The sequence below is a fragment of the Athene noctua genome, chromosome 1, assembly GCF_965140245.1.
Source record: "Athene noctua chromosome 1, bAthNoc1.hap1.1, whole genome shotgun sequence".
NCBI classification, from domain to species: Eukaryota; Metazoa; Chordata; class Aves; order Strigiformes; family Strigidae; genus Athene; species Athene noctua.
The window spans coordinates 100,166,777-100,191,151 of NC_134037.1; the positions used below are offsets into that span (position 1 = coordinate 100,166,777).

General features: G+C 35.5%; 1 protein-coding gene across 2 annotated transcripts; it reads right to left on the reverse strand.

Annotated features, from left to right (window-relative positions):
• Positions 1-34: 34 nt before the first annotated feature.
• Positions 35-24,042, reverse strand: DYNC2LI1 (dynein cytoplasmic 2 light intermediate chain 1). Of its 2 annotated transcripts, none has more exons than XM_074897104.1 (13): positions 23,949-24,042; positions 23,177-23,294; positions 21,926-21,960; positions 21,518-21,587; positions 20,413-20,501; positions 18,089-18,275; positions 15,479-15,547; positions 14,036-14,113; positions 12,415-12,491; positions 11,991-12,061; positions 11,458-11,555; positions 9,497-9,589; positions 35-1,717 (listed from the first exon to the last, which is right to left on the reverse strand). In XM_074897104.1, the coding sequence occupies exons 1-13, from the start codon at positions 23,960-23,962 to the stop codon at positions 1,652-1,654; spliced, it is 1,065 nt and encodes a 354-aa protein (XP_074753205.1). In that variant the 5' UTR covers positions 23,963-24,042; the 3' UTR covers positions 35-1,651. The 2 variants fall into 2 exon arrangements, with proteins under 2 accessions (XP_074753205.1, XP_074753204.1); XM_074897103.1 differs by having other exon boundaries at positions 9,461-9,589.
• Positions 24,043-24,375: the final 333 nt, after the last annotated feature.

Sequence of the window (24,375 nt, forward strand, 5' to 3'; positions counted from 1 at the left end):
CGGAACAAACTGAATACTGTAAATAAAGACAGAATCAAGAAATCACTCCAATTTAATCTTATGCATACAACCAACAAGTACAAGATCTTTAAGCAATATAAAAGTTACATAACATGTTTTTGTCTTGTAAATGATGGTAAGTCAGAGAAGACAGTTATTTATAGCTGGTCCTTCTTTTCATTATCGAGTTCTAAATCTTGTTTTGGAAGGAGTTTGTGAATTAATAGAACAAATTTTTGTTTGTTAATAAAATGTCAGTTTAACTAGGGAGAAAAAAATATAAAAGTTGTTTGTCAGTTCTTGGAAGTGATATGAATCTTCGGAAGTTATTCTCGTGGGCTCACTAACATCCCCAAGAGTCTAATATATCCCTTTAATAAATATAAGTACTTTTCAACACTGAACGCCAGACAAAGAAATTGAAAACAGACAAAGAATTCCTAAATTTTGTAACTTATTTTTCATGTTCAGTGAAAAAATTATTTATTACAGAAGGATAGCTAGAGATTTCTTTGAGGAGGTAAGTATATCTTGAAATTCGATAATCATATAATTAGTTTAATTTGATAATTTTTGAGATTATGCACTTTGTAACAAAGAATTTGAAATCCTCGAGTTAATGAAAGTTCTCCACTTAAGTGTGAGGCAAAGATTTTTTTCTAATAAATAGCTTTATATATAATATTCCAAGATACAAAAGTTGTATCAGAAAAAACATTTGGTGAACAAGTATGTTAAAAATAACTTTAAAGAGCTGGAAAGATACCACTTTACTCTGTCTTTTCCATTTTTATGCAGATGTAGGGTTGTTCATCAGGAAACATTCTTATGATCTGGTCTGCCAAGTGACTGTTCAGACGCTCACTCTCTGACAACAAGTCTTAGCTCTCAAGAGACACCTCAGGCTTTAATCTAGATGTTGTCTTGCACATTCTCAAAACACTCGGTCCATGTCATACTAGTGAGAGTGTCCACAGACAAAGAGCCATCCCTAGTTCAGGCTAGCATTTCACCACCTTAGGCTGAATGGGAATCAATTATACTTCCACCACTAACTAAATATCTGTCAAGTTGTTTAGATGGATCTCCTAGCATTTGAATATTTGACAGAAATGTTTGTCTTCTAGATTCTGTGCAAAGTTAGTACAACATTATAGACTGAAAAAAATAATTCCTGTATTAATGTATTCAGTATATGATACTGAAACAGAGATAAAGCAACCTTCTGAATTTAGGTTAAACGTGGTCTTAATTTCACTTTATTCTTCTAGTTTTTGTGGACCTGTCCTATTCAAATGTGTCCAAGTGATGCAAACACTTTCCTTTTGAATTATATATGCAAAGAACTAGGAAAAGATGCATAGCACACTTTGCTATGCAGCTTCATATTTTGGGTGTGAAAACTTGTTTATATCTAAATTCAAAAATAAACCAGATAATGTGTTATAAAATAGGTAGAACAGACTAATGCCAGTCTTCATATTCAAACCTATCTCTGAACAATCTAGAATTCCTTTCTCCCTTAATAAATAATAATTTGGTAGTTTGATATTGTATATTTTCAACTGTATCAGATTAAATTGCTAGTGTAATGTTAAAATGAGTAAAGTAATTTTGTAAATGTTAAACTGAAGACACCAATAGCAGTTCATCAATTGGAGTCTAAATCCATTTCTTTCCAGGATTTAGAGGCATTTCTTTTATATTGTTCGAGTTCCTAAAACAGAAGCAGACATACATATTAATGTAATCTCATTACTACAAGTTATAAGATACATACATTAGCCACTTGAACATTTAAAGCATGCACAAACATTTTTCACTGTAGAAAACATGTACCATATCTATTTTTATCTGCAACAAAATTATACTGGAAGTGCTATAAATTTTGCCACATTTGCTGTCATACAGGGATCTAGGTTTTATTTTAGACCTAGTTACTTTCTAGAGAAGAAGAAATTTTGTGTCTTTTCAGTTAAAGAAATCAGGCTCCCTATGAACATCCAGAAATAAAACCCTACATGTGTTTGAAAAACAGAAACCAGAATTACCCAACAGAAGCTACTCTTTCACACACATGAATTCAGGGCCTTTCAAGAAGCAAAATGGATTAAAATGGATCGGTAATTCTTTAAGATTACAGAAAATTCTTTTAATATTACAGGATATTCTTTAAGATTACAGGAAAGAAACTAGAAGAACAAAACCTACTTTCCTTTTTTTTTAAGCAGAGGACTAAAATGAATTTCTGTAAGCTTATACTTATAAGCTTAGAAACTCCTGCAGAACACAAGCTTGTCCAGAAAGCAGTAAGCAAACATATATTTTAGAGAAATGTAATGGGTGTTTAGGAAATCGACATAGCATATCTATTGAATCTATGGTACTGGATATTTCTGGAAATATTCATCATTGCTTGAGGTTTTTCAGGAAGTGTATTACTCAGACAAGGCTGCCATGATTTTACTTTTGTTCTTCAATTAGTAGTTAAAATATTCTTTCAGGTGCTACTGTTTAGCAGGTTGAAAAGTTAGCATCCGCATGTAAAAATAACATGCAAACTCAATGTGGTAATTAAAATTCTGCATCTTCTAGATAGAAAATAGATTATTAAAAGCAAACAGGGGCTCAAATTGTGGAGGTACAAATAAAACAAATTAGGTATGAAAGATGAGGCAGTGTGTGTTATGCTATACTTGACATCAGCTGAGTACTAGCAAGGTAGACCAATGACCTCGTTTCAGTCAAAAGTGCTACTGGGACTTTTGAAGCCTATAATAAAAGGTTCTAGCAACATTACCAAACAACAATTCAATTTTCTGAATTTTATGTAGTGGTGCATACTGTCAGGAATTATTTCTGAAGATTTTTTCAGCAAAAATTAATTTAGAGAGCACTACAATTTTTTTCATTCCTTTCAGAATGAGGCAGCTTCCAGTGTGTTTGCAGGAAGATGATACTCTAATGAGGTACAGTTAGACCTAACCCTGTGCTGCTTACAATACAAAAAAAAGTCATCATATCCTACTCAGATCAGGAAAAGAGGTGGACATAAACCAGTGATTAGTACACCTGTAGCAAAGACCCTCAAAAGGGGGCATATGGTTGCTATTCTGATTTTAATAGAATGGACTTAACAGAGTAAGGGAGGTTTCACTGCAGGCATACAGATACCAGAACTGACAAAAATAACAAAATTCACACCTGGTGAATTTAACAGAAGTATTAATTCTCAATCTGGGGCACAGAGGGAGGAAGAGGAAAAAGGGCAGACCAACAAAGAAATCATCATCTAAAAATTGTATAGAAATAATAAATGGAATTTTCTCTTTGAGGAAATAATTTCAGCAGCTTTGTCAGCAGTGCAAAATTTTCAGAAAGCACCAAAGATTTATAAGCAGTAAAAGGATTTTTAATTAATGCATATTCTTCAGGATGCTTGCAGGAGCCTAGTTTTACAGTTAAGTAACTCACAGATGACTGACACAGGACATATTGTGTCTAGTCTAAATCTAGTAAATTGCATTATTAAATACACCTCTAGTACTACTGAACTGTTCTAGCTCTAAGACAGTCATTACTCAGTATTTTCACTCCCTCATTATCAGTATAAAGTAATTATGATCTTGGAACATAGTGAACTGTTGGAAACTTGCCAACAGTTAGGAATAGAAAGAATACTGTGATATTTTAAGAAGCACATGTAACCTGTTTTATGCTAAGTAAATAATTTCAATTCTAACAACTTTCTCAAAGGCTACAGGAAGGGGTAAAATTAGACAATGAAGTTTTACATATAATGACAATGCTGTCTGGGGGCATGTCTACAGGTGTTGCCTAAATAATTATCCTTACATATTTATCATCTGGCTAAACTGTTTCAAGAATGAGGCAGATAAAAATCTAGCAGAATTTATTCTGCTGTAATTTTAGCTAGCTAGAAGACAATTCAGTGTAAAGGCAATTCAAAACAATACAGAAATGCAAAGTATCAAACCCACGGCATATATTAAAACTGTATAGCTATTCCAGTACCTATAAAAGTACAGAACACAATGATAAATATTTATTTTGGAGATGTAACTAGGTAAGACTAACACTTAATCAGAAATTAAAGAAAAAGATGATTAAATGGGAGACTATTTACCAAAAAACCCCAGACTTTAACAAATTCAGTGATTCAGGAGGAAATATACTGTCAGGAAACTAGACTTCTGTAGTTTTCATGTAAAATAGAAAGCAAAATAAATCCCTGTAAATCAGAAATGTAATGGAGGAATATTTCAAATACAGCTAAAAGATCACGCTGGAGACCCTTTTGAAAAAGGGTACTCTCTACTCATGAATTCCTACACTACAAACATAAGCAGAATGCTGGAATATACTGTAACTGTGCAATCAGCTAAGAGATGCTCTCTCCAAACCGAAAGAAGATCCTACAAAAGAATGTATCTCAAAGTATACCGAAATGTTCATGCTAGCATTGTGCTTGCTTTGTTTTCTGGGAACCAAGTGTAAGGGGCACAGATCAGATTTACAAAGAATTAACAGTTTCAATTTAAATATGCTTTCAAGGTGCTCTGAGTGCTTTAAACATCATTAGTGCTAGCAACTTGTCCTAGATGTCTCAACACTTGCATAAAGTGGATTTTTAAACTTTTTTTAACCTTAATGCTTCTGTACTTGTGTGTCTCTATAAATTCTTTATCTGTCAAACGGGGAAGATCACACCTAATCTCATAAAGGGATTGGAAAGAAAGACTTAACTGATGTTTGTGAGGCACTCGGATAAGATAACATTACCACACATTCTCAGAGAAAAAAAATTAATACTTTTGTGATCATTGAAGTGTCTGAATGGCAGGTTGAGAAATAAGGTACACAAAGAATACGGATGATGAAAAGAAATACTGAACAATTGAATTGAGACATTAGCAAAATAGTATATGATCATGTAATTAAAGACAATAAAGTCTACAAACAAGGAGGAAAAATTAAGATTGTAGGAAAAGCCTTAATTGTTGCATTTCTTCGGTTCTGAGGGACTGACATGACTTAAACATTCTTTTTCATGCAGTTTCTTACTGAAAGTGTCCTCAATCTGGAACATGGGGAAAATACCCAAGTACTGAAACAAGGATTAAAAATCTTAGGCACCTAAACTTCCGTAGGCAATTTAGTAACAGTGCTCTCACAATGCTCTTTAAGTGAGTTTTTTAAAAAGATAAAATGTTTTGCATCCATTTGGACAAGCTTTCATGTGAAAATGAGAATGCTTATTCTTGGCAGCTGAGTAAACATCCTACACAACTTTTTCTCGACAACATGAAGACTAGCACTTCTCCTCCTCTGGAGAAAAGGAAAAATGCTATAACTGTGTTACCCCTGTTAAGGTGCCTGTCGTACTTCTCTGCCCAGTAACACCAAGGAGGTTCATTGCACAATATGAAATCTTCCTTTTTGTTGAATGAGATTGAAATTGTCTTCTGAAGTTCTTCGATATGGTCATGTCAGTGAAGTATGCTGAAAAAAAATAGCTCTCATTCTGCTGGCCAACACTGTCCCCATCTCAGACAGCTGCAGATCTGACACAAAGGACTTTTAGTTGTGAATGACATAGTTAATTAGGTCATTCCTATTTTAGGGGAAATAGGTCTACACCTCCTTGGGAGATGTTACAGAACCTCCTCTTCTTCTGTTTATGACTTGCTGAAGTCTTAACAGTTACAGTCCTGTTTGTTGAGATCTGCTTCCCTTCTTGTTAGCTGACACCACATGGCACCAGGCACTTATTTTTTGGTATACTTTATGGTGTTAGGCTTCAGCTAAAATTGGCACCAAACCCTAAAGTACTACCTTTGTGTAACAAGGACCAGTCAGTGTGAACTCTGGCACTGTAGGACACTGACTTCTGAAGGACCTGACTGGGAGGCTATCCAGATCTTTAAGCACAAGGTTAGCTTTACCATTTGCTTCAATGAATGAAGCTGCAGTCAAATGTCCAGATGAAAAAATTCCAAGCACCTATTTGAAGTATCAGCAGCACAAGGCATAACAGGATAGCTGAGACCTCAAACAAACATAAACCTTCAAAAAGACGTCTTAGAGTACTAAACTCTGGCAAAGAGCATTTGTAAAGGAAACAGAGCAGATATACCCATGTGCCATCTGGCTGCCACAAACATTTAGAAGGAATTAAGGAACAAGACTTTCAGGCTCTCATAGGTGCCTACAGATGCAGAGGGTATATGTGCAGCTCTAATCAACAACGTTATTTTAAAAGATCTCACTCTTATTCAAGTTACATGTGACTTAAAATGAAATTAAGGTGACCTTAAAGCATCAAAAGCCAAAAAGCGAGCAGAGACAAGAGAGCAATGGATGACACAATCGCCATGTTGTTTATGTTTTACATGGACTGTATGAAGAGTTAACAGCAAGCTACATGTTTAAGTCTTAATAAATATGCAAAATGAATGGTTTTCTTCAATCTTGAAAGCCCTGCAAAGAGCACAAAATTCCAGTAATTCTGAAAAAGAATTTGCTAGTTAAGGAATCCATTAAAAATATAAGTTCCAAAAAGGTCCCTAGTCCTGTATTCTCTCTCTCAGAGCTTAACTGCAGAGAATGACAAAGCAGTAAACAATTGCAACAGCACTATTTGACATAAAGCTACAGGGTTTGTCTATGAAGTAAAAACTAGGAAAAGAATTCTGAAAAGACATAGTTGAGGAAAAGGGATGTGCTCTATCTTGAACAAAGGCACAGCGAGGGAAAGATAGCCTCAGAGAGCTTTCCAGAGGAAAAAAGTCTAGAAGTAAGAGTGGTACATTTCATGGTTAACTCTGAAAATATTAAGGAGGAAAAATAATCTGGTCCAGAAAACAGTCTTGTGGCAGAATGCTGATGAGCTGGACTCTTAACTTCTACCCAAAAAGCATCTCAGAGAAATACTAGCTGACAGCTAGGACATGGGAATGCGCCAGGTACTTTCTTGTTTCTGTACTTTTTTTTTATATTGTTGTCTAACTTCATATTTGAGAATTTAACCTTTCACTCTTATAGAGCATACAAACCCTAGCTGCAGACAAACCCTTCAACCAAGGTTACAAAGTTGGAACTGATTTAATTCAACTTTGTATTGCGACAGTTATCTATAAATCTATTACAGTGTTATTGAGCAGTCCTGACCGAGTCAGTCAGGTACGCTAGTTCCATCAGACTTGGTGACTGGGGGTGTATTTTGTTTTTATTGCTATGTTTTTGTGTTTATTTTTCCTTTATCATTGAGATAAAAAAGCAAACTGGTTATTGCCTAGAGTCCAAAGTGGCATATTAATTAACCGAAAGTAACCGAGAAAAATGATAACGTGCACCTAAATGATTTTAAAATACATGCTGTTGTCATATGAAACTTTGATTTTGCATTATGTCCCATGATTTCATCAGCAACATGTTGCATATTAAACGTCTTAATATACTGTTCCTCCTACACAATAGGTATCATGAAACTCTATAAAGAATGTCAGACTTATGATGCATTTAAAATGTTGCTTTTAAAATAGGATTTTTGTGCAACTTTTCATATAACTGGGACATCCAAAGACACATCAAGAATCACTGCAACTATAGAGTTCTTTTCTTTCAGATGTATACTGCTATCTTGGTCCATTTCAAACTGAATAAAATTCTTGGAGTATAAAACATTTTAATAATGTGCAAATAATCTCGTAAAAATTGAACTTCATGATAGAGAAGCTTAGGAAATAGCTGCAGATAACAAAAGTAATTTTCTCTTTAATGCTCAAATTACTTGTAGTAGTCCAACTAAAAGAAGCTACACTGGTTTGCAATGCCCTTGAACAGATTAAGATTCTAAAAGCCTGTCTCTTTTGTTTAAAAACAGAACATTAATAATTTTCTGTATGATTTAATCAACGCATACCAGTATCTTCTTTTGCAAGACATAAGTATTATCTAAAAATAACAAACCTAGTACACCATATAGTTATTTTGAGATATATAGATATACTGAGCATGAGATTACATTATATATTCCAAAAGCAATGTGCTTTACAAATTTTAATGATTTCTAGGACTGCTCTTGATATAACAGAAATTCAGAACTGATGCCTACATTAACAGGATATTACAGGTAATGTGCAGGTTCAAAGACTGCAGGGGATTCTTGAAATTGCTTTATTCTTTTACATTATTAATGTATTTCTTTGGATCATGTAACTACGGGTTTACTGCCTTAAGAAATCTAACTAAACTCTACAAAAACATGATGGCAGTAATAATCTAATCCTTTGGCATTCTTTTACAAGCATGCAAAAAGATGACATTTGCCATGGTATTTTAGGGTTAGTTGAGATTAACTGCAGTGCAATTCAATAAAACTGCCTTTCATCTTAAGAGTGGGGGTCTCTAAAAGCATGTGAGATCTAGACTGGTACAATCCATCATCTTAAAGCACCATTAGAAAAACCTCCTTTAACTGCAGTAACTTGGTCCACAAAGAAGTTAAATGGTGTACAAATAAACCACGTATTAGCTGTGAGAATAGAGTGGAATGTTTCTCAGTCATTCTAGCAAAGAATTTTCTGTGTGTGAAACAAATGAATCTATAGCAAATGGAGAGTTTCCAGACTCAGTATGTGATACTTCTTCCAAACAAAGAAAATACACACATCTTGGATTGATTTTAACAGACCCATACCTGTGATATCGATGAAGACTATATACAGTGCTTCTACTCATGTGATGTTACACACTGATATCTGTAAGGCAACGTTCCAAACTTTGTCTAGTTTGCCACAGAATTTTTCTATAAAATTCATTCACCACACATATAGGGAAATGCAGAAAAACTTAAAAATCAATCAGAAAAAATAAAAGACCCTTTCCTCACTAAAGGTCTTTCCTGGAGTTCAGGGGTTAAGCCAAACATCGCTATGTGGAATAATTCTGTTCACTCTAAGATAAAATATACATAGCCTGCAAACTCAAATCAGAAATGTTATCATCTCAGCACCTTTCCAGCTTAAATAAAAAGTTTTGAAGGAGAAAGACAAAAATAAAAAAAAGTAAACAGACCCCACCCCAAACCTTGATACTGCTTCCTAGAGTTTCTGCTAGTCAATACCCAAATGAGAGTACAGGGTGAAGAAATTAAGAAATTACTGCCAAGAAAGCCTCACAGCTTTGCTTCAATATTACTTTGGTGAAATAATTCTGGAAGAGAGTTAGAGGGAAAATCTGAATCATTCACTTCTGAGTAAAATAGTGAGCCAAAATTTTGAGATCTAACAATGCTCTACCGGCTTAATGTCTGCCAATGGGAAAAAAACCCACACAACTACTAAGGTGAAAACTAAAGTTGAAGCTATTTAAAGGCAAAAAAGGATTATGAGTATATTCTACAATTAATTCAGCAATGCTGGTAGTTCTGGAATACCTGACTGTGAACAGCAACTGGAGAACGACTACACACCTGGTTTTTCTGAGCTCTCATAACATCAACTTCATACTCAGCATATTGTAAATCCTGTGCAGGATCCTTGGTATCTTGTAAATCACAGGAACTCTAAAAGAAAAAGTGATAAAACCCCAAATTATAAAATTTTTCTTCTGTTCTTTTAATAAGAAAATGCCACACTGTAGATCTGATGGAATTATTTGCTTTTAATACAAATGTATTAAAATCTTGCATTTTGTGCTATAGGACACAGATTAGAAAAAAAAAATCTTGCACTGATAAAATGATGAGAAAGTAATAGCGCAGTTAGATCTTAAAGGAAAGAAATTATTCTTATTTGGTAGTTGTTTATTGTTCTCTCCTCAAAATGAAAATACTCTTTCTGGCTGATGACATTTGGGCATAATTAAGGTTGCTCTTGCTAGAGCATTTACTATTCAAGACAAGAATTCAGTTCTGGTTACCAGAAGTGTTACTTCAATAGCCGAGAAGTTGATTACTATCTTTTTGCCAAATACCTGAATTTTCATTTACTAACCCTGAGGGACCTGTAACTTTCATTCCAAAGATACAAGTACACTAATAGAAATAAACACTATCAAATAAAGAATTTTGTTTTAAATGTTGTCCAGCAGATCTCTCCTTACTCATAATAAATGGAAAGCAGCAAGAAGGCAATCATACAAATGATGGCATAGAATAAAGAAGAATTATTATTAGATGAAGCAACGCAAAAAGAAATTTTCAATGCATAACAACAGCTTTAAAGTTTAAAGCATATTTTGGAACCAAAACATAAGACTGGGAATCTACTTGACAAATCTTTAAATCTTCCTTAATTGGACTGATACCTTAGAACACTGATGGAGCTTGCAAGATGTATTTGTTTCTCCAGCTGTTTCAGGAGGAGTTCGGGGGTTGGGGGAGGAATGTTTGTTTACTATGTTTTAAAAGGTATGAGGAAAAACAACGTGAAAAATAACACTTCTGTAATGTTTCTGAAAAGTGAAGTTTAGTTTTTATCATGTTGCGGCATACTGTACTGAGAACAATATCTTAGTGATAATTTATTCCGGTCTCAAACCACCTGAAATAATTTGTAGGCTTTGATATGCAGTAGTTTAGTGAGTGGGAAAGGGTGAACTCAGACTCTGTCTCACCAAGAATGGAGATCCACAAGCTGAAATCTAGAAAAAGCCCCGTTTCTACACCATAATTTAAGGTGCAGCTTCATAGCCCCAACTGACTTCCTTGCCTGCCCAGAAAATGGACAGGGATGAAGAACTGTGATACAGGCTAGTACACAAGGAGAAAGCAGCAGCCTGTATTTGCTCAGGTCAAACAGAAAATAATTTTGATTTCCTAACAACAGCAACTACTTTTCTTGAAAATAAGTATTGGGGGTTTGGCTCTTGGGACCAGAAACTTCTGAAATATGAACAAGATTTATCACTACATAGGTATCCAGGGATTCTAATTACCTTGCAAATCCAAACACTTCCCATAGCAAAATGACAGATTTTGGCAAGGAACCCTAACACACTTGTCTCATTCACAGCCTCTCGCCTGAGAACAAGGATCGGCAGCTTGCTGCAGCCAGGAAGAGCTGTCCTCTTGGAACATCATGATCATTTGGTTTAGGTATTAGGGGATATGACACCTTATAAAATCCCAAAACCATTGAGTATAGCTTGTCTCTCAATATAACGAAAGGCAGTGTTATAACTTTGGAAAAAACAGTGGGTTACATCGGTACTTTCATTATTACTAAACATAGGAAGGTGACTGAAGATATAGAAGCTAATAAAGAGCCACTACATACTTTTAAAAATGCTTGTATTAGAGCAGTTGGAAGAAACAGAACTGCTAAGTGAGGCTGCAATTCCCATCACTGGACTTGAAAGACAAAAATTAGTAGTGATATTACTACTATTCTATGAGAAAAGAAGCTGTGCAGCAGACACGTAAGAACCTACCTTCGGAGGAAATGTTTTCTCAAATACTTTTTTCCACAGTTCCAAAGGCGTGTTTGCACACATCTTTCCAATATCACTATCAGAGGCAGGTGGTGGTCCTAAAAATTACCACACAAAGTGATACAAATATGTTGTCATAACAACAGAAATTATCAAATCATTTTGGATGATGATCCATCTAATTTAATATTTTATCTTTTACAGTGACAAGCTGCGACAAGTTTGAAAAAACATTGATCTCCTACCATGAAATGGGCTGAGTGGTATTGCACATTATATTTTTTTCAGATCTAAGCTTGTTGGTACTTTACTATTTGAAGTAGTCCCAATACTTTATTAAACTACATAACAAACCTGCACAAGTAATTCTCAACAATATAAACACTGAATCATAATTTTAAACTTTCTAAGCTATTTCCTTCAATAACCTGTTAAAAATGATGCTGACGTGCTATAATTTGATTTGGTTAATTTTTTTTTTCTTTTTCAAAACCAATTAAGCAACAAACAAAATGAACACGAAATGTCCTAACCTATTTGGCTCAGTGAATCCAGGCCTGCTGGTATAAATAGAGGTTTGCTGTGATCCACTGATACAGACTTGCTAAACAGAAGAAAAAAAAAAATAAGTGAGCATTGCAATCAATGAAAAATTACATTATTCTAGCCAAGACTACATTCATACTGGGCTTTGCAAACAGATACATGTAAATAAAAATCTACTCAATTCTAGTGGTGACCATATTTCTAACCCATCAGTTTTGGGATCAGAAACAAGGACTTATCACTGTCCTGGTGCAGAGATAGGCAGCTGAGACACAGGAGTCAAAGTCTGTGAACAAGAATCTTTCAGACTACATATAAGAAAAAAAAAATGGTTTTGTGATTAAAATATTTTTATTAAGTACTTTTAGACTCTCGGCAAGACATTTAATAGTTGGACAATAATTATGTTACCTTTTATCATAGCCAAATGCCAAGTGATTAACAAGAACACGGGCTTTCAGCAGGAGAGCCTCAGATTTACTGGTAAACTAAATGAATCAGAAAACAAAATCTACATTATTATCTTCCATCACAGAAATATTACATTATGTCATTTACATAGGGGTTTTCAGATAAAGTCTGGCTAATTCCTGACCGCAGTAAATTTGATATATGTTCAGTGAATTTACCAGAATAAAAATCTCACCCTCCCCTTCCAAACTCACTGAATATATTTGTCACTGAATATACAGATCAAGAAAGATTAAATTAAAAAGTGTAAAGAACAAATTTTATAATAGATTCAAAACTTTTGAAGAATGTACAGAGACACAAATATTTTGTCCAAGATTGAGTTATTAAGATTTTAAACTACATGAAATATTAACCAGAATACCATAAACATTTAGAAATGTAACGAATAACTATAAAATTGTTCACACATCATAAAAGCATCTTGATAGTGGCAGAACTGGTACAGATTGATAAGAAATCAACTCCCAGAATATCTTCTCAAACTGCATGCTTATTCCTGTCTACGGGCTTTTGTATTCTAACAGATTCATGGTTTTGAGAAAGAAGTCAGATCCCTACTATGGAAAATTTTCCCCCCATTCATTTCCATGGGAATCAAGGTTTAGCAGCCAAAGAGTTTTAGGCTCCTAGTTTTTCATTTTTAATTATGATAATGCTTAAATGTTCTAAAAGAAAAATTAAATCAAGACAGTTGTATTCTCAGTCAACAAAAGACGAAGTCACATGTCAAAGCACAAAAGCTGTACAATTTTACATAGATGCAAAAGGTCATGTGATTATAACAATTTAAAGTAAAGATAAGTTGTTTGGTAATCAAAATAAGCCACTATTAAATATTATTTATTACATAAATGATGGTTGATACAGTTACAGTTAGTTAGAACCATCTTCTGACGTAGAGAAAGCCCAAGAGGCAGCTTTTCTGGATTGTGAACTTGAGCATGCACATTTCTGCCTTTACTCAGAAAACAATCTGCCAAACTCAGAAGCAATTTATATACCCACATAAATACTTCACTGACCTCATAGTTGGCAGTTCCTACTCTTTACTGTAAAAGAATCCCTGCCTTTATTCTTCAATACTCTAAGTGTGGTAATCTGGTATACTTAAACTGCTGCGAAGATGACCCCTTGGATCCAAGTTTTTAAATCTACCAAAGCCAGGTCACAATATAAGTTTATGCTTCTACCAAAAAGGACAGTTCTCTAATTCTATCTAGGGTGAGCAGTTTTGCCCATTCTCCTTTCTTGTACCAAAAAAAATTTGCCAGACATGCAGTGAACTCAATATGGAACTGAGTGGGCTAACAGATAACTATTTTTATTTAGGGTTTGCTGATACTGGGAATTATGTAGTTAGTTTGTTCACAAGATATATCCGTCCATCCCCTGCTGATACCTCTAACCCAGCTGACAGATTAGCTCATGATGAAAGCTACTCTAAATACAATTAAATCCCATTTTCTCTAGGAGTTTTACATTTCTATTTTTTTTAAATATTGTTTTGTAACACAAATATTGCTCATCTTCTCTATTCTTAGAAAGTGAATATACACACCACTAATGATGCTCCATAGTAATGTGAAACAAAACGAAGTGTCTTGCTTATTATTTTCTTCATTTCAGAGTCAAACTCCTGAAAAAGTTGATATTGGAATACATACATGAGAAACAAACCCCAAAATATTACAGCAAGAACTTTTCATTTTTTATATAAACTGCAGTGCACTTAGGCTACAATATATGAGGCTTTCAGCTGTCAGCGTAATTATATCTTAAGACAGAATCAGTAACAGCCTACTCTGAAACGAAATGTCACAATTTCCCTTTGTTTCTTTTTTACAGAGGGGGCCTAATTCAGGCAATATGTTAGTCCAGAAAAAGTTTCTTAATTGGGAATGTGTATTCAATTTTCAATTGTTTCATTTGGTTTTAAATTTTTAGAAGTGGAAATATTGCTTACTAGAATAATAAGGATTTTTTTTCTTTTCATGAAAACATTTAACTTTTAGTAAACCTCTGGGTATATGCTCTCTAAACTCTAATGTCTGCAATATTTGAAAGGTGCATAAAAGTACCTTTTCATCACCATTTCTTTAATATAAGGTCGTACAGATGGCCTCCCCTGGATAAATTGAGTAAAACCTGGTCCCAGTGAAGCCTGCAGGAGTCTGTCCACAGAACCCAAAGGAATTAGGCTGTTATTCCGTGCTTATTACATGAGTCACTGATTTTTAAAGAGGTCATGACTCAGCATAAAGCCTTAGTATGAAAGAAGACACAGTACCTTATTATTAAAGACTTATGGAATTCAGAGAGTCAGCCAAGTATCAATGCACTATGCAGTCATCCAGAGAAGCACAAGCTGCCACCACGGCAGCTAAAAATCAAACATACTGTTCTAGTGTCTCATGATCAAGTACTGCTTGAAAATTGAGTATGCATTTGTTTGGATTTTTAGCGTCCTGGGAGAATCTAGCAGTACTATGATATTTCTTTCCTCTCCCCCCTAAAAAACGCAATTACTCGCTTTTCTATAAAAACTTAAGAAGTACTTTATAAAAGAATACCAGAGTAAATGATAGTTTACTGTTCATGCTGCCACAACTACCAAAAAATCTGACCAGCTGACTTGAGAGATGCCCCCCTTTCACTGCCATAAACTTAACAGCTGCTGTCAGACGGGATCCATGGAGCTGGATTTCTCTCATTATAAAAGTCACCAACGTTATGTTTTCTTGCTTCCCTCTTTGGTCTGCAGCAACTTATATCTCCACATTTTCCAAGTACATCTCAAAAATCATCAGTTTGGGAGTGTTTTGTGAAAGAATGCCAGCATGCCTTCCATAATGCTGTTGAATGGAAAGACTTTTTTTTTTTGGCAGAAGGCAGACTGGATGTACTTTTGTTTAAATGATTATGATTATATTACCAAGATTTCAGTATATAGAATCTTTACCAGGTATCTTTTAATTATTTTAAAAAAATTATTATTACTTACATGAAAAATATCATATTTGCTTCCAATTATTACCAAGGGTATTGGAAAGGGGTCAACTAACTCATAATCCTGTTAAACAGATATATGACAGTTAAGCAGTGTAAACAAACTGTAGAAGATTGCCACTGTTAAAACAACTGAAAGGGGTTAAAATTAATTCACAGAAGACAAACTTGTTTTTTCAAAACCTTAAGTTAGATGAATAAACTTTAGTGCAATATTGTCCTGATTTCAGCTGGGAGAGAGTTAATTTTCTAGTATAGTGCTGTATTTTGGATTTAGGATGAGAATACCGTACCATGTTCTACAAGTTTCTCATTTTCTTCATAAATGGTCAGGAAATAATCCCTCTGAGCAAACAGAACACTAACTGGCATAAAAAAGTTCTTACACTATGTACTCCAGCTCCAACATTAGATGGGAATAGAAGAGAGTAAAAACCTCATATATTCACAGAACAACCAGCAGATAGAATTAGTAGAACTGGCTTTTTGACATATTGTCCCTTCTTGCACCATATCTAAAGTAATACTGACAAAAACTCAAGAAAGTTAAGCTGAATGATTTGCTTTTGTCACACATTTGTCCCCCCCACATTAGATTTTCCGAACTCTTAAAAAATATTTAATGTGATTTTCAGATGTTTAATATCAGCAGAAAGAGGAAGTGTCACCTAACAACCACGAAAACGCAAATCAATATCAATGGATGAAAACAGCTCTGGGGGTGTAGATAGCTTAAATAGCTAACTTCTGATAAAAATTTTACTAAGTAGATTTCAATAATTCTTAAGTTATCTGAAATGTTTTCCTGTAGTCTGTATGAAATGAGACAATCCCCTCATGTGTTCTATTTAGTCAAACTGCTTTGGTTGCAGCAGAGTGGAAAAGAGCTGTGCTGTAGCAGAGGTTCCCTTCTAAAACTGGTTATTTCACATACAAGTTAAATGACAGTCAGTGTATTGGCAAGAAGCTGCACATACAGAAAATCCTCCACTCTGAGAGAAAAAAAATATGGCTTCACTCATACACTGTCAAGGGAAAAGCTTTGAGTGATATTATCATAACTCAAAACTTGGTGTAAAGAATACAGAGCTGAAAAAAAATAGTTTTAGTTTCTTAACTAAGAAAAAATTAATTCAGGATAACATCAGAAACATTAAAACTGGCATACTGAACCCTATTTGTCTTTTGACTACAGAATTAATTTTTTACTATGGACTACTTTAGGTGCATCCATCCTTTTTAAATAAAGCCTGCAATCGATATACTCATGCTTTATCATCATAGCCAATAATTCTTTATCCAGACCAATGGAATATATCTAATCCTTAAAAAAACCCTCTAAGAACCGCATCAATTCCTGTTTATCAGAAAAATATGTTTAGCTATAAAAAGGCAAATAAAAATCTGCATAAACTGTCATTTACTTTGACTATAAAAGATAGTATTTCCTCCCACAAAACTGACATAATTTTTTTCTCGAACAATGATGAAAGTAAAAAGAGAACCAAGGAGTAACATAACATTTTGTTTGCATCCTTTCTGGTTTTGATAATGAAGACTGAAGAAAAATTCTAGTTTAGAAGGTGTAATTGTGTACTCTATAGGGCAAGTAAAACAAGTCTCTTCTTAACAATTAATGGCATTATTCTTTTTACTCATTGAAAAAAAGTTGCAGTTTTCTGATATGTAAGCCCCTACATGTAAACTTGACACTGGTCGTGATTTATTGCCAAGTGTGCTTGCATGCGTTTTCTTTTTGTTAATTACCTTCTCTAAAAATAAAAACCAAACCCATAATCCAGTAGATCTTAAACCGCATACACTAAATCTACTGAATGTTGCGTATGTTGCCTTCTCATAAATTTTAAGTTACTTTTAAATTGTTGAACTACCTAAGCATTTGCTGTATTGCAGCATTTTATAGAAGTTACAGCAACTAGATTTATGTGCCACGTCTTTGAATTGTTGAATACTTATTTATGCATTATATACACACAACATTTGCAGAGGTTTAACGCACAATGACTTTTCATTTCTATTGCGCATAATCTAGTTTAGCTTTTCCAGAGATTTAGTTAGCAATTATGTTTAAAGGACTGATGTTAACATTTCTGAAACTTTATAATTTAATTAGTTGTCAGATTATCAAAAGGCATTGAGTTTGTGATAGACATTTAAATAAATGCAAAGTATATAGTCATGTTGATGGCTGTTATAACTATATTCTTTGCTTAAATTTGTACCTTCAGCTAGTCTCTTGCTAGATGACTTTTGTACGTTCTAGTTTTCATCTTCATTTTAAAAAGATGAGGGGGAAAAAAAGCAAACTGCTACTCTAAAACTATTTCTTTTGATTGGTGTAACATGCCATAACAATCACATTAGATATCTAACAAAAAGATATAAGAAACCGTCTTTCCTTGTTTCTGCTCTTATTGAATTTTTATTAAATTGCTATAATTTTCCAGTGAACAGGTTCATCTACATCAAATGGATTTTCAGTCATGCATAAAAATCTAAAAGAGTTGTTTATGATTTTCAAAAGCATTATCTTTAACTGTATAAAGGCCTGTGACATCTGGAGAAAATATTAGAAGTAACTTACTGGATGATCCCTCTGCAGATTGTTCCGCATTCTCTGTTTAATTTCAGTAGCTACTTCAGGATTTGTCTTTTCTAGTTTGGTTAAAATTTTGTTCACATGGTTCCTGGTGACCTGCAGAAGCTTCTCCATAGTAGTCCAGAGTTCATTAGGTTTGGACAGATCCAATACAAGAACTACAGCAAATGACCTATTAAAAAGGCATTATTTGGTCACATGAGACAATCAACATTTTCATATACAACCACACCTGTAGTACAAATGCTGACAGCAACAAATGTGAAAATACAAATGGTAAGGTAGACTTAAATGTGACACCAAAGGAAGATGGCTTTTAAGGATACTCTGAGCTCTGAAGAAATCCTTCCCTTGTCTCTTATTCAGAAGTATCACTTTGGCAACTTTCTATCAAAGGTTTTGCAGGGATTGTATGTACCAAACTTTGTTTCTGGAGACTTTGTTTCAAAGTGGTAAAACATGCAAATATCCTTGAGCACATTTAGCTCTGTCTTTGATACTACTGGGCACTTCTACCATCATGTATCCCTGCCATCTCATAACTCTGCAATCCTAGATAAAGCAATGTTAGAAAATGGTTAGACTCTATACTTTCACTATTCTTTTGGAATAATGAAATGGAAAAAAAAAAAAAAAAGGTTAATGGCAATATTCTCTGCCACAGACTGTGCCAATTAGCTGGAACCTCAGATGGGTGTATGAGAAGGTCTTCTGAAAGACAAATGGAACAAGTGAAAGTACTCAAGACATACTTAGCAATTACCAGGCTTTTAAAGGTGGATTATGACGAGAAATATTTTACATATAAAGTCCTCTCCTTCCAAAACCCTGTCTCCTAAACCTCTAACTGTATTAAAGTGCAACTGTAAAGAACATCGCAAAGGCAGCCATTTGAATGGATGCAAATCACTCTTTCACATTCCACCCTGACCTGAGAAAGGAGATCCCAGACCAGAGTGGTATTAAAAAGACTACAAAGCAAAGGGAATGTCCAGTTTCACTTTAAAATGCTGTGGGGAAAAAAAAATCTGGTGAAAAGTCTCTTGGTGAAACTAGGTATAGTTCATGGAACTTTTAAGTAAGCAAATTGCTTGACCACAGATCAGAAAACCAGTGAAAAGCACTTATACTTCAGCTGAAATGGTAGAATTTTTGACTAGCATGTTAAAATACTGCCTTATGAACAGAAGTGGTCTTAAAGAACAATGTTGCTACCCCATCAAAGAATCTTAAAGTCATCCATATCAGAAGATTCCTTATCAGTAAAAAGGGAAGAAAAGACTGATGGAGGTGGAGCTTAGTTAAGTTCATTTAGACAATAGCTGAAAACTTATAGTTGATTTTTTTTCCCCTCAAGCTCTTCTAGAAACAAAAAGCTCTGCATGCTACAAGTGGGGTTTTCTTATTCCATCTCAGCCTCTCACTAAATAATGGCCTTATCTCAATAGCCAAAACAGTAGCAAATGTATATGATAAAAACTCTACCTTTTTTTTTTTTTCCTTTTTTACTTTTTTTCACAGAAAGCTTACTACTAAATAGAGCAATGCATCATAACACAAAATGTTCTCGATACTTTTCTTCCCTTCCACTTAACTCCATCTCTCCTACGAGAATAAACATAAAATGCACTCCTCAACACCTTCTCATTTCTTCTCGCAGCTCTTCATGCATTTCTTCTTCCTATGCTATTTCATCACTTTTATGGATTTTTTTCTCACTACATTCTCTTAATTCTTTCTCAAATCCTGTTTCCTTTTGTCTTCAAATCATTTCAGTAGTTTTAGTTCCTCTCCGAAACATCATCTCTCTCGTATGATCTTCTCATCAGATGGTCACTTCACTTCCCCAAAATCCAGATTATTTTTTGTCACAATTTTTTGCCTTGTTTTTCAACCTAAAATACTGCCCCTCATAAAGACAGCATCTGTATTTGCATACAGAAGTAGGAAACAAGATTTTATTTTTTATATGCCCCCAAGTTGCTTTTTTTGCTCTTTCATTGACCATAAAGATACCATGTCTTCCCTTTTTCTGTATTTCTTGATCTATTTAAGACCAACCTATTTTCTTCATGTTAATGCTTTCTCTTGTTGTTGGAAATTGCTAAGAACTTGGCTTATTAGGAGAGAACTGTGAAAAGGAAGGTCAAAGCAAAGTATCAGTGTTATTACAATGATTTTTAGAAAAAAAATCATAAACATTCTATCTTACATTTTGAAAGAGTTTTCCACAATAAAAGGTCTAGAGATATATCTATGTTTGAAGAAAAGCTGAAATTAACTTTGGAACTGTAATATCAATCACTTACCTTATGTTGTTGCTAGTGATTGGTATTCGAATCAGATCCAGTAATGAGGTTCCACCACCTAGTTCCCAAAAATGAGCTACATCTTTAGGCTGTAAAATAGTTTATGTTAGCAACGTCTGCTTCCATGCAACACTAAGAGAAGATTTTCATCTGATAAACTGACTTTTCATGCAAGTGACTCAGAACAAGAACATAATATTATTTTACTAGTATTTTATGAAAAAAACAAATAAAAAGCTCCCCGTATTAAAAAAAATCCATACAACACTTAGGAAAGACTCCTGGCATGCTTATGACTGTCTTGATACATGACTATGGTGAAGTTAAAAAGTCAGGAAGCAGCATGATTAATGAGAAATATGAAGAAAATCAGGTTCTCTTCCCTTTTTGCTTAGTTCAAGACTAATGCTTCTTGAGAAGTTTGCAACTGAAAAAGTAATTAATCTCTACCTTCACATTTAGTTTTTGGGGAAAGTTTTAAGTGATTTTTATTTCTCAGAGTCAGATTTTCCACTCCCTGCTTCAGTAATAGGAACAGCAATTACCTGCAGCAATAGCTATTGTTGTTATATTAGCAATAGCTATAGCCATGTTGTGCTCTGATGGGAATGGGTTCAGTATTTCTGTTAACATAATCTGCAGTGCAAAATTTAAAGACACAGACACATGTCCCAAAGATTTAATTATGATTTAACATCCTCTAAGATGACTGCTTCTCTCACAAAACTGGTTGTAAAGTATCTTCATCAGTTTGTAGTCATTTTGCATTTTAAAGACAAAGTTAAAGGCATGCGTACCACATTACAAAGAGAAACCAAAAGCACTCAAACATGACAAAGAAAGTCGTTTTTATAGATGAATCTGATTGCTTTGTGTCTCTGATCTACTGCGTTTTAGTGAGGGGGAAAAATATATTATAGATTAAAACACAAAATTAAGCTAGCTAACTTAAATAAAATTAAAATAAAACCCCCCTTTTTGTTTCACAAACAATAAGCTAAAAACCCCTACAATTCTTATATATAACAATAAACCACATGTATTATTTTTATGTGTGTGTATATATACAAAAAGATATGGCAAACCATACTTTCTGGATACTCACTGTATTGTGTCTCCTTGCCCTTCTTCCAAAAGTATATTCCAAGGCTAATGTTGGCTTTGGAATCTCTTCCCTATGCAAGGAAAAATAACTTCATTTTGTCAAATTCTCTAAATACAGAAAGTTAATTCTACAGTTGCTAAATTATATTTATCAGTCAGCTGAGAATTTGGCTTAGAAGCAGCAGCACCAGCCTGAACAGAAGGCCATTTATGCTCTCTGATACTGGAGAAGGAGGACTGAAGGGATCAGATAACAGGTAGTAATGAAGGGAAATAAGTTTATCCATAAGTGATCAACCAGTCACAGACTACATCTGTATACATATATTACATATTATCACACAATATAGCTATTTATGTAAAATTCTAATCCACAGTTGAAAAGTACTTTTAAAAATTTAACACATACCTCTCAAGACACCTCAGTATAATAGTGGTCTTTCCCTGAAAATGAGAAACAAAGAACAACCCTACTGTACTGCCATTAAAGCATAAAAGTTGTATCGCTAAATGAAACTCACTCTAACATTCCAGTAATAAAGTACCGAAAAAGCGTAAACTCTTGTAATTGTAGCCTTATAGTGGAAACTTAACTGCCATCCTTTTGTCAGAATCAAGTTACACTACCATTATTATAAACTAATAAGAGATGACAAATACAGTAATAGGAATAGCGTGCTTAAAAGTAGACATTAGTGATCAACCTGGCCAACTCTGTTAAACGGTTTAACAGTTTTTAATTACTAATAATACACTTATGTAATGTTTGGTTTCCACTGGAATTATTTATTACTGATGAGATTAAAATAAAAAGAATGCTTAAAATACAAATAAACATACCAAAAAATATGTATTTACACTGTTGAAATTCAGACACTGAGTACCATGGTGCACTGGAGGGGCTAACAGCTCTATAGTTTACTCGTGTCCTTTCCTATCTCAAACAAATCAGTGAATTTCAGTAAATCTGAAAAGTCATTGTATTGTCTCTGAAAAAGGTATTTTAAAATTGCTGATTAAGAAGTTGCACATATACCATTCCTTCTAAAATAAAAACTGTATTCTTAAAAATATGACTCACTTGGTCAAAAAGGCAAATATTACCTTATTTATTATACAAATAAAAGCTAACAGAAGAAAAATACGAAATTACTAATGACCAAACTTAAGGGGAAATGAGTTAAAACACCCTTAGGCATGTGGAATCGTGAGTTTGCAATCACTGATAAGGCATGTTCAAATAGGTCTGACATAATTCAGACACAATTCCTATCAGGATGTCAAGGCCTACCTACAACAAAACTGGTATCAATACACTTAAATTGGATTGTTATCAGTTAAATCTTTTACAAGGGGAAATTTGACACATCCAACAATTAAAGAGAGTAGCATTATTTCCAGTAGGTTCTTTACAAAACTTAACAAAGCCAAACCTCGAAGAAGCTTATCATCAGTAAGTTTTGACTCTCCAAACCATTAACTTCTGAATTGTAATCATGTCTAATTAGTCCGCACTCTGTGGAATGCCCACTCTCTGCAGAATCAGAACATGACATATTTTGTCTTTAGAAGAATTAAGTGGACCTTAACATCTGAAAATACCAGGTATCTCCCTGACATGAACTGTTTTGAAAAGCACAGAACTGTACAGTAGTGTTACCCCATTTTTGTTTCCCATAAATAATATGGATTTTTCCCAAACTTCCACACGCTTGCCATCATCATCAGGGTTTTCTCTCTTCTCCACTTCAGCTATAGCAAGATCCCATAAAGTATCACTAATTGGAAAAAACAAGAAGAACAATGGACCTAGACTGTAATTCCTGAAAATATCTAAATGGATAAATGAAGGGGATTGTGGTTTATTATCATAATTATTGTTTCACATCACATGCCCTCTGCTTGTTCAAGTACTTGTAACAAAACTCAAGGTAACCCCAAGCAGCTGTTTGTGGCACAAGCTGAGGAAACACAGCTGTGTGGCGCAAAGCTTTGTTTTGAGTACGTTTAAGAGACCTTTAAAAGGTTTTCTAACGATTACGGCTTTCCCCAGCACCCTGCGGCTCAGGCTCGCAGTCTCTCGAGCCGGAGGTCCCGGACGCCGGCACCGGAGGAGCCGCTCACGGGTCAGTGGGCTGTGGGGAGGGCTCCGGCCCTCGGTGTCCCGGAGCACGAGGGCCTCTCCTTCTCAGGCTCCCCCCGGCACCTGCGGGGCGGTGGGTTAGGCCTCGGCCCTTTCTACCGGGTCGCTAACGGGAGCACCCGGGAGTGTCCCGGCCCCGCTCGCTTCGGGGCAGAGGCCCCTTTTAGGCCTCGCTCGCTCCCTCCCCTCCCCTCCCGCCTCCAGGCTGTCCTCCCCGGCCGCCGGCTCCTTCCCCACACGGCAGCGGGGGCGACCCCCCCTCACCAGCCCGGGCAGGGCTCCCCGTTACCCGGCCTTAGGCATCGCTCCTCGGGGCCCGGGCCTGGCTCCCCGTCGCCGTGGGAACCGCGCAGGGCTCGGTGGGAGCTGTAGTTCCGAGGGGCGGGAGGGCACGGAGGCGGCTTCCCAGCGGGGCCGTGCCCCTGCCGCGCCTCGCCCCGCCCTAGCGGTGGCTGCTCCTGCCGTGGCGCCCGTGATGGCGGCGGTGCGGGGCGTGTGCTCGCCTCAGCCTCCCCGCTGCCCGTAACCGGCGGCAGTGCGGCGGGAGGGAGTTGCTCCGCCGGTTGTCCGGGCCTCGGCGGCCCCTGAGGTAAGGCCCGCGGCGGTTCCACCGAGGGACTCGCCCACCCCCGGCGCCCCGGAGTTGCCTCAGTTTTTCGGGTGCTGCAAATGGCGCCTCGCCTTGCTACCAGAGTGAGCAGAGCTGGAGTGAGGGG